Here is an 11,138-nt window from a genome sequence, read left to right on the forward strand (position 1 = left end):
GTGTGTCTGTGTGTCTGTGTGTCTGTGTGTCTGTGTGTCTGTGTGTCTGTGTGTCTGTGTGTCTGTGTGTCTGTGTGTGTGTGTGTGTCTGTGGTGGCGTGTGAAGTGTTGAGGTGTGATGTGTGACTGTGAAGAAGTGTGTGGGATTGTGGTGAAGGGAATAACGCTGCCAGCTGGCACTGCCCACATCGTGGGTTCCCCTCCCCCCTCAAACCCTCAACCCCCCTTTTCTAACTTGCTCGCGGCCCCACATGCTGATGCCAATCGACAGAGGCAAGACCCACGCCAAGCACATGAGGCCTACACAGAGACAGAGACACAACAGAACAGAACAGTGCGCACGCACCCATCCACGAGGCCAAGCATTCCAACACAAAAAGCAACACAACCAACACAAAAAAGGGGATGTATCTGACGTCAGGCCAACCAGAAAACACTCTGACCACGTCAAGGCCAACACTGAACAATGTGGTCCGCGTGGCAACATCAAGCCTGACACCCGGTTGGTGTGGGCAGGCTAGGAGTCGTAGTATGGGATCCCATGGGCTATCCCAGAGTGGATGAGTGAGAAGATATTGAAACAATGCCCCACACACAGTGACGATGAGCAACACGCTACTAAACACCACACAACCAACACACGGTTATTAACATGTAAAGCAACCCAACACAGAACAATTGAAAAAAAAAAAAAAAGACAAAAGTCATCTTGCTCATCCACACAACACCTGTCGAGCTGTCAAAAGCCACCCATTTGAACAGCGTCATCAGGAAAAGTTATCACGAGTCGCAGTGCGTCGACTGCTGCGGTTGTACGTGTGTAAAGGTGGTGCAGATACCCGAGCAACCACACTCACACACACACACACACACACACACACACACACACACACACACACACTCACACTCGCTCACACACTCACTTACACACTCACTCACTCAACACTACATTGGCAGGGTGCTGGGTCAATGTGTTGTGCGCAGGCAGATGATGCACACGAACGGGGACGAATGAGGTGAAACAACCGATGGAGCGATGGCGGTTGGTCGTTTGAATCAAATGCAGCAGGGCTAAACAGAACAAAGAAGAATCGGGCAGCGGCGCAATCCAAGCCTCTCCTCGTGGGTCAAGTCAAGTCTGTTACACACTTAATGCTGACAATGGAAGATGTAGCGGCGAGTAGCGGGCGAAACAATGAATCTGAAGGATGGGGTGGTGATATGGGCAGGCGCAGGCAGGCACGGTATAGGCAGGTGCAAAGTGGGCAAATAAGCGGGTGCGGTATGGGGCTGCCTTCGCTGACAGGAAAGAAGATACACAACAACTCTTCTGGGCTTGCAAACCTTCAAGACTTACAAATTCAAGACAACCAACGAGGGAAGGGAGGGGCAGGTGGGTTCGGTACGATCGAAAAAAGGAAGCGCAGTGGGGTACGAACGATTTAGGATGCGAGATGAGAGCGGTCGAGCAAAAATGCAACTAGTGGGCGTACCCGCTCGACGACAATCCACACGAGCGGATGGGGCACACCCCTCTCAGGGAGACAGGCCTTTGCTTTGAAGGCAACAGGCACTGTCAAGCCAACAAAGACTGCCATCCGAGAGCGTGATAAATTGGCGGGTCTGAATGCCGCGTTGGACCCCCACCGCGTCGCTCCTACCGAGCCTGCTCGACGCTAAGATCGAGTTTTTAAATTGAAGGGTTGTCCCCATGACTCGATCACCAAGTGACCAGTGCCGGCAGCGCAACCCGTTGCATGTTCACTGGCTCGCTTGTCGATCGAAGCGCGGTGTCAAGCCTCGGCCCTTGTCATCAACGGCTGGTCCTACTTGCGGCGGCGAGGAACAGGGGGTAGCTCGGCTCGCGCACACACGCGACCGGCGATTGTCCGCAACTACGTCTGCTGTTGTGCCTGCGATGGAAACAGTCACATGTAACATGTAGCTGTCCACTTGATGGGTGGATGGGTGGGTGATGCCAGACGAACCAGGGCTTCAACGGTTTCAGCCCTCCGGGCTTTTTTTGATGACAGGCCCTCGCGCAATGAGACACAAAGTGTCCTCGGATGGGAACTGCGAGCACTGCAAGCACTCATACTGGCTTGCGTGCTCGACGAGTGATCAACCATGCATGTCTTGGATTTGGACAGCCTGCTCTTGCCCGCCTTTGTACTACTGCCTTGCTCAGTGATCATGGACATCCATCAAAGGGGGAGCTGGAGTGATGAGTCCTCTTGCCCTAGACCCTTCCAAGCAGGCTTCGCCGATGTGATGGTTTTCCTCATTCGTTTTTTTTTTCTTCTTCTTGAGCTGCTTCGGTGATGGCGGGGACCGGGACACGCAACGTTTCCCCCCATGGGCTCACCCAAGTGACGCTTGCAGATGCACCGTGAATTCTTGAATCATCCACCGGCAAGAAACCCACCGGCCTTGAAGACCCTCCTGCCGTGAGGGGTTTACTTCTTGAGCCAAGCCTTAAAAGCCCTTGCCCTCGCATGCATCATCATTCGCCGGTCCGCTTCCCCAGCCGCTCGTGGTTCTCCCTTGAGTGTGATGGCTCGTCCAATCGGGATGCTGATTGTCGTCCTGTTGTTGAGTTTGCCTTGATCATGGTCAATTTGTCAGACGGTCGTGCTGGTTTGGGTGGAGTTGACGACGCTGTGACAGGCTGTGATGACTTTGTTTGTGTAGTCCATGCAGTCGCGGTGCGAGGTGTGCAGTCAGGGCGGCTCTCCACCAGCGGCGGGAAAAGAGACTGAAACGCAAAAAAAAGAGCGGGAAAAAAAATCGTTTCGTATCTCGTCCAGCAAGATGATGCACAACATGGTTGAAAAAAAAACAACGATGCTGTGTGTGTGTATGACTGTGTGTGTGTCTGTGTGTGTCTGTGTGTGTGTCTGTGTGCCTGCGGTGCTTAATTCGTTGCGCCCGGACCCTAAACCTGAACCTGCTGCATGAAACCCAGCTGCACAGCGAAACTGAATACTAAGTCTTTTGTCCCCCAAACGCTTGGCTGCTGACAAACCCCATGCGGTTGTGTCGTGTTATTGCCCATGCAGCCACTTTCTTGCTCGGCGAGGTTTCGGTTGTGTGGTGAGTCTGGACAACTGAGGACGAAAAGGTCCGCGCAGCAGAGAGGGGCCAGGGTTGCTGCTGATAGTGTTGAAAGCGCGTCGTGGGGTCGCGAACGTCGGGCTCGGGCTCGGGCTCGCGCAACACGCAGGAACGCCTCACAGGGCTCAGCTTGCCATTGAGGGTCTGACTTGCAGCTTAGAGAGAAGAAGAGGTCAAGTCGCGATGTCTCGGTTGATTTCTCGCGTAAATTCTCATCAGGCCAATCATCTCCTCAATGCCACGCGCGCGCGCTCCCATCTCTCCTCTCCCCTCTCACCACTCTTTCTCAAGTCCATCTGTTTCACTATTGGTTGGCAGATGCGGCAACGGTGCTACAGCAGATGTTATGGGTTTTTGTCTCCCACTGCAGGGGACCCAATTGAACACGACCAACAACTATGTGGTGTCGTTGGAATGGCGGAGTTGCTCCAGGGCTTGATAATAACCTGCACAAGTGCGCAACAAGATGGTCGACATGAACTTGCCAACTCCAGAGAAGAAGAGCCTGCATCCCGCAGTGCGCCACGAATCCCACCTGTATAAAAGCCGGCATTGTACCAATGCATGGTCATGTTGGCCAACACCTCTGGCCCTGAGAGTGGCCCTGAGTTGGGGCCTGCTGGCAATCCGTTTTCTAAGCCTATCCGACGCACCAAGGCATGCACCAATAGATCATTGACTCCCCAGACACTTTGTACCCGGCTACCATGCACGTCGACGAAACGCGGTGCCTACCAGGCTCCACAACCAGCGCTGAGAACGGGATGCCATGCTGCCGATGGCCATCATGAAGCCATCGCACGGTGCAAGACTGGTCATACATGTTGACGCACTCCACAAGTCCCGAGGCCTAGCCATACACCGCCAAGCCAGCCGCACGGAAAAGTCTCAGCAGGGGCGTGTGCACCGGTACATGCACCAAGGCAGTTGTTGAAGCATACGGATCAAGCACAGCACACCTCTTGGTCAGTGCGGGCATCCGTGCCGCGGCACCGAGCCCCGGGATACCACACGGTACCGCTCGCGGGCGAACGTGTCCCCACGCCGTTCTGTTCAACTGCGCCGGTGGATGGCGCCCGAGCAGTCTCTGAGGCAACCTGGCTCGGCGGGGCCGGCGCTGCTGTCGAAGATGCGGAGGGTTCGGTCACCACGCCATTTTCAGTCTCCTCCGCGTAATGAAAACTTGTGTCCACGCTCCCAGCCGGAAGCAGGTCGAGCAAGCGCTGGACCTCGCTGTTGCCTACAAATTGCCAAGTCTGAGTGTTCATGGGCTGAACCCTTCTTTATGCGGTTGGCTCGTCTGTGAGAGAAGGACGGGGCATGGCGTACCGTATGCCACGTACAAGACGAGGCATTCCCCGCGCGCCGCATCTATCCGCTTTATCTCTGCATCGTACACCTATGTCATACACAAGTACCGTGAGTTGATTGCATGGCTCGCGGCAACAGACGCGGCACTGCGGCCACAAACGCCCATGTTTGCGCGCGTTTGATATGCACACGCACCTCCTGGTCCTCAGACCATCGAGCCTGGCACATATCCCCGACCTGCCATTGCCCTGCCTGATTTTCAGCGACACCGCGTGAGAGGTGAGCATTGCGGCGTGTATGACTGGTAGGCTCAGCCCCAACTGGCCCCGACATGCATTCCGAACAAACAAATGACGCACACGGCGAGCTGCAGCGCCAGCGGCGTTTGCCAAATCACTCATGCTCAAGCCATGTTCAGCCTAAGGAATTGTTGCATGCATTTTTGATGAGCAACGAGTGCTGAAAGGCACGCTGCTCACGTCTACTGGGCCGCTGCTCCGCCCGATGAGGCACGCACTGAGGAGCAAATACTACCTGCTCATCAACCTCCTCCTCGGCAAAGCTGGTGACGGCGTTCTCGTAAGCGTTGACCAAGTCTGAATCGTCCCAATCCGAGCCCAGCAGCTGCGCCGATACGCGAGATGAGCTTCAGCACTCAGTGCAGGCAAGCACGGGCGGACACGGAGCAGCGGTACCTACATTGTTAGCCATGGCCACGGTCACGGTCCCAATCACACGCCTCTCGAGAATCGGGCATTGGCCAATCTACTTCCCGCACAATCCTCCTCGACTTGATGTGCGCTCGGCCTCACACTCGCAGCCAACGTTCTTGATCGATTAATTCACTTTTAACGTCAAAAAAAAAATCACACACACACACACACACACACAACGTCAGAAAAAAAAACCCCCCATCAATTTTTGAATTAGAAGAACCCACTGGCCAACTCCTTCCTTGCAAGGGGCATCGTTTTATGCCCTCTAGCCTATGTCTTGGACGTGGAGTCTCTCTCACGCATACACAAACACACACACACACACTCTCACTCCCTCTCTCTCACGCTAAAGAACGCAGTCCCATTGTGTGACTTGGTCAATGTTGGCATGGATGGCGGGGCCGTACGCAGATTCCCCGGCAAAAAATATCAATGGCTGCCCATATGGTGCCTAAAGCCCGCCCAGTCAGAACACAACGGGTGAGGGCATGCACTCGCAAATAACGCATCAAAGTGAGTGCAGTACAACACCATTCACAGCGCCACCATCAAAGCCGGACCTGCAGTGTCGTTGTTTGAGGACCTAAATACTGGCGCTGTGACCAAATGTCGACCCAAATGCCAGTGGGAAAGGTCACGCGCCGTGAGGTCTGCTGCGCCTCGAGAATTGGAGCAAACAAAATGTCATCTCCAAGCATCAGTTGCAGCTCGGGAACGGCCTATGACTCCAAAAACGTGTGAGATACAGGTACATGGTTGATTGGCTTCAAAGATGGTTTGAGGCCGGTCGAGAGAAGCTGCCAATGGCTCACGCACATTGCAAGCACCACCAGTATTGTTGTTGAAACCCGTGTCCATGGCAATGTCCGGAAAGTTTAGCCAGAGCGGCCGAATGAGTGGGAGTCCATCCGTTTGGTAAGATGCCATCAAAGCTGTTCCCCACGGCCCCAAGCGTTAATCCACACCACGCGAAATAAGCAACACGGCCAAGTCAATCATGGCATCATCGTCACGCCACCCTGCTCTTTGCAGGCGCCAAAAATAAAATCAACCACGCAAAAGCCCGCCCGGTCAGACGATCTGCGTCACGGCGACAATCTTTTCCATACCTTTACGGTAAGGCACAAAGAGGTCATGAAGGGCAGCTGCCCGCGCAAAACAGCGAAGCGTGGCGTCGTCGGAGTACACCTGCCAGCTCGCGTTGGGTGCATTGCCTACATCACAGCAAGCGTGGTGTCACCAAGCAATTAGAGTCTTCCATCAATACCCAGTCCACGAGAGCGGAAGGACAATCGCCCCAGCGAGGCTGCCTCACCTTGATGTGAGCGAAAGATCATGTCAGTCACTGCAGACGTCTCCATCCACCGAAGTAAGAGCTCTTTGGAACGACGAATTTTGACCACTGGCACGTTGACCATGGTATACCTACATCTCACCCAACAGCCACACAGCCAACCGCCGCGAATCCCAAAGCAGTCAGGCGATGAACAAGAAAAGTACAACTATCACCAGCGGCCAGAGCGGAGCAGAACAGAAGCAAGCTTATTTCAAGAGTTGAATCAACACATGTTTGGAGGCGGCACACGCACCCGCCAATATCTGAGGAGCTCAGTGCAAACCCAGAAAGTCCGCTGTTGAGACGGCCAATCAGCATCTAAAGACGACGCGCAAGGCCAAAGTACAGAGAAATTTGAGGTGGCATGATGACTTGCTGGCCCAACCAGACGTACATACCGACTGTAGCCCGTCGCAGCTATCGTAGGTCGGCAATTGGTCGCCCATCCAAAAAAGTGTGCTATAGGTTGGGCTCTGGCGAAAACCACTCCGAGAGAAGAAAAGAGCCTGCCACAAAAGATAAGAAACGCAATTTAGAGCATCCTCACACACCAGCTCATCTGACATCTTCCACGCCAGCTCATCTGGCATCTTCCACGCCAGCTCATCTCCCATTGCCCGTGCAATTTGCACAACGTACGTCCTTGAGCGTCCCGTCTTGATTGGTGATGGCAAGGCGATTGGTCTCCGACCACAGCTCGGGAAAGCGGTTGTGGACAGCAGCTGGCGTGGACTGGTTGAGGCGGGCATCAAAGAGCAGGTACTCGCCAAAATCGCTCATCCAACCAGAGTGGCCCCGATCAAGCATGTTAGTTTGCATAATGTTGGCATACCAAGTTTGGGCCTCAGGATTGGTCAGATCGATCGTCCCGAACGTGAAATCCTTTGAAGCCGAGTAGTCAATGTATGGGTCGCCAGTGCTGTTCTTCACCAGAAAGCCCAATTTGGCCGCTTCTGCAAACAGAAAGGGGGAAGAACTTTTGGGATCGCGGGTGGCAGCGAGATATGGATTGATGTACGTGAGGACGCGGGTGCCGTTTGCTTTGAGGGTGTGCACCATGGAGTCCCAGTTGGGATAATGCTCCTCATCCACCACCCAATTCCACCAAAGGCGATCCCCAAACACTGTCTCGCGCTCGCCGGTCCAGTCCTGAAGCCAAAAAGCCGTCACATTCATGCCCAGAGCGGTCACATTGCGATACAGCTCCAAGACGCGGTCTGTGCCACCGTAGAACCCAATGATAGGACCGGACAGGCTCCATTCCTAGTCATTGAAGCAGGACATGATCAAACACAAAAGGGGAAATTCAGGATGAGCGGCACGCCGCCTGCAAGAACGTTTCAACCATTGCAAGCAAATGTTCGATAATCAGGGGCAACAACATAGAGGACAGGACGTTGCCGTACCGGTAGCATGGGCTGACGTCCAAGATGCCGGGCATATTCAGACACCAGGCCCTTGGGTGACGAGGCCGTCATGATGTACCAGCTTGTGGCGCTGGCAAAGTGGTAGCTGGTGGTGATGTCGGCTTGTGTGAGATCAACCAACATGAAGAGGTCATCCTCAAAGTAGACGCTTTGCAGATCCGAGGTCATGTAGTGTGGAATTGGGGCATAGGTGGTTGCCCAGTTGCCACCCGAACCATCATGAAAGGTGTTGAGAAAGTAGGTCAGAGGCTCGAGCCCACGCCCCACCCCTTGCTCGGCCACCATGATGGGCACGCGACGGCCCTTAAAGTCAAGTACCGAATATTGTTCCCCAAAGCCATGGTATTTCCGGTGGGCTTGGGAAGCCGTGTGCAATGCCAGCTGGCAGACAGGCCCTGTACCTGCGGCGCCATAGGACTGGCAGCGCGAGGTCGGTCCGAGGGCGAGCGTGGCATGGAGCTGAGCATCTGAGAGGTTGGTCATGCACAGGGACAAGGTGGCGGTCGTCGCGTTGTCGAACCAGCCCACAATATTCAAGCAGCTGTGCTCCAGCGTGGCGTTGACTAAAGTCAAGGCTTGGGCCTGATCCAGGGCCTTGCCGTTTTCGGCAAAGACACCATCGCGCCCATCAATGGAAAAGTTGAGCAGGGTCAGCTCAGCCACGGGCAAGCCGGACTGCCAGGCCGTCCCATGTGGCCCCACGACCGTCACCCCCTTTGCTACTTGAACCTCAAACGATCCCAAGGTAAAATTAGCTGGCAGCTCCACAACTGTACCAATTTCATGAGCCTGGGCCACCACCATGGCTACCAGCAGCGCCAACACGACCGCCACCAGGGCCATCCGATTCAGCAGCACCGCCATGGTTTTCCACTGCGAAGAAAATGCCTGCACAGTCTCATTCGTACCTGGAAAGTTAAAAAAAACCCACGAGTTTGTCAGCAAAATTTTGATGTCAGAAAGTTAACTTTGAAGGGTTATGCTCGATATCGGTTTTATTTTCTCATTTTATTTTTTTAAAATTTTCGATTTTTGCTCAAAAAAAATTTGTGGAACATTCCTCGAGCCCCGCTACCACGCCTGGCTGCTGCTGCTGGTCCTGGTAGTGCTGGCTGGTGAGTTACATGAGAGATCGGTAGGTCCGCGATTTGCCATTTGTCTCTGCAGGACGGGAGGGATCGGCGAATCTACAGCTTTTGGGTAGCACGAGCTTCGCAAGAAACAGAAAGCCAATGCGCCCTCGCTGCTAAGCACGACGAGCAACGGGGGTATTCTGCTCGGTTTCCTTTTGAAGCTGGCCCCTAGTGCGCATCTGTCAATTTGATTGACTAGCCATGGCAAGCCCCGTCGCCATGCGCTTTGAGGATGTGCGGCGCATCCCCTACCTACCTTTGCCTCCAAACAATGATTTCCAGACGGCTTCCGAATGGAACGGCCTCGTCTTGACAAGCCAGGCCATCAAGGACCTTCCCCTCCCCTCCTACCTCGAGGTTAGCTCCCTCGCGCTGCTGTGCATACTGTGTACTCGTCCACTAGGGAAAAGGAAAAGAAGAAGCCAGCTCGACCTTTCATTCCACACAAACCACCAAACCGAATTTCACCCTGGGTGTTTGCTTGACTCCTTGCTGCTTAGCCCGACTCGGAAGCGGCTGTGGCCGTGCGCTACACTTGCTTCGATGATTTTCATCGCGTCTTCTTCGGACGCACCTGGCAATCGTCCTGGATCTCAGTGCCTTGGCACGAGCAGCATGTTGATATCCGGCTTGATGCCCGTGCCGCCTGCCTCACAAGACTTTTAGACCCAGACTGTCACGTGGTGGTTGAGCTCGTCTTGCGGTACCAGGCCCCGACCCGCCAAGCCAATCAGCGCACAACCCGCTTCCTAGGGCTGGGTTGGACCATCCTGCCAGCCTTTTCTCAGCTCTCCGAAGCGCCTAGCATGACTGATGTTCGCCCCGATGCAGCGCCGACCCACAACCAACCTCTGCTGCCCGGTACCCCGCGCGCGCTTCTCGTCCTCAAGGATGGCCCCCTCGCTAGCCACTGGGATGAACTCACCCAGAGCGCGGGCAACGTGGGTCAGCGCGGCCACCTTCACCTACATTTGGCCCAATGGCCACCGCTCCTTCACTGCAAACCTTATATCCAAGACAACTGGTTTTTTGGGCCCTACGATGCACCGGCTGGCGTCTTGACGAATCCTACATCTGGGCTCCCCTGGCCGACCACTTGCGAACCGGCTGAGCCCTGCAGTCGAGAAGCAGCTGAGATAACCGTAACCCTGTTTCCCTCCACCTCAGAGTACAGCAACACGCTGATGGCAGCCCTTGCACTGGTTGGTTCCATCAGCTCATCCCCAAGCCTCTGCCTTCAGGAAGGCTCTCGGCTCATATGCTTTGGCTCAGCGAGTAATCTTCTTCTCACATCTTCTTGCTCGTTTCCCATTGCCGTGATATCAACGTCTACTATAGCATCACGGTGTCAGCGAAGGGCAAGTTGCCATCAAAGGTTACCAACTGTCGGTAAGGCCTGCCTTGGTAGCACGCCTTGCCGTTGGAACCGAGCACGCTCGCACCAGGTGACCCTCATTGGCACGGTGTGCCTCGATAGATGGGCGTCCACAACGGATCCATTTTTGTGACACCACCCAGCACAGTGCGCCTCAAGTCTTTGGAGGACACCCGCCTGGTGTTTGATGGCTTTCTTGCGCTGCGCAACTTGCATGAGCTTCCGCACTTGGCCATTATGGCCTGGCTGTATGCCGAGTATGTCGTGGATGACGCTCCACCTCCACAGGCCAGCAAGTCAAAGACTCGCCTTGGTAGCTTTCGGCGCAAGGTCAGTGCACCCGTTTGTCTCGGCTAGCCTCTCGATTTGTGGAACAACGCCTCATGCATCCAATCGACCCTTGATGGTTCGCCTGGCTAGTCAACGCGTTCCAAACACGGCGTTAAAGCAGTGGCTTCGCACAAAGCCGTTCAGAATCGTCTCCTGCAATGGGGCTATGCGTGCCCCTTTGCGGATGGCAACCACCTTCCCCAAGGCGAGCTGGGCGTGCACATGATGTTGTCCGACCACTCTGCCGAGCTCATGCCGGAAAGCGATGTGCTATTTGCCGGCGTCACTCCGGGCAACGCACTCAAGGTTCTGACCAACCGGTGCGTGTGCCATCAACCGCTCGTTCTCGATTACACACGGTCCTCAATGATTTGTCTGTGCTCTTCACCATGTGTA

At 54.8% G+C, this 11,138-nt stretch overlaps 2 protein-coding genes across 2 annotated transcripts in view; one reads left to right on the plus strand and one right to left on the minus strand.

Annotated features, from left to right (window-relative positions):
- Nucleotides 1–2,985: 2,985 nt before the first annotated feature.
- MONBRDRAFT_32323 (uncharacterized protein) lies at nucleotides 2,986–8,768 on the minus strand (the record flags this gene model as incomplete). Its single annotated transcript, XM_001745634.1, has 15 exons — nucleotides 2,986–3,269; nucleotides 3,650–3,754; nucleotides 4,148–4,354; nucleotides 4,444–4,513; nucleotides 4,621–4,677; nucleotides 4,785–4,844; nucleotides 4,960–5,049; nucleotides 5,702–5,860; nucleotides 5,958–6,073; nucleotides 6,251–6,355; nucleotides 6,457–6,566; nucleotides 6,731–6,795; nucleotides 6,876–6,983; nucleotides 7,117–7,740; nucleotides 7,884–8,768. 15 exons carry the CDS (start codon nucleotides 8,766–8,768, stop codon nucleotides 2,986–2,988), a joined length of 3,045 nt encoding a protein of 1,014 aa, XP_001745686.1.
- Nucleotides 8,769–9,238: 470 nt separating this feature from the next.
- The window catches only part of MONBRDRAFT_8015 (uncharacterized protein), a gene marked incomplete at both ends in the record, with an annotated part of 6,109 nt that continues 4,209 nt past the window's right edge, over nucleotides 9,239–11,138 (plus strand). The window contains 3 exons of the mRNA XM_001745492.1: nucleotides 9,239–9,394; nucleotides 9,538–10,239; nucleotides 10,515–10,742. Of these exons, the coding sequence (XP_001745544.1) occupies nucleotides 9,239–9,394; nucleotides 9,538–10,239; nucleotides 10,515–10,742 (1,086 nt within the window). The remainder of the gene's footprint in view (nucleotides 9,395–9,537; nucleotides 10,240–10,514; nucleotides 10,743–11,138) is intronic.

Source organism: Monosiga brevicollis, genomic scaffold, assembly GCF_000002865.3.
Source record: "Monosiga brevicollis MX1 MONBRscaffold_9 genomic scaffold, whole genome shotgun sequence".
Classification (NCBI taxonomy): Eukaryota; class Choanoflagellata; order Craspedida; family Salpingoecidae; genus Monosiga; species Monosiga brevicollis.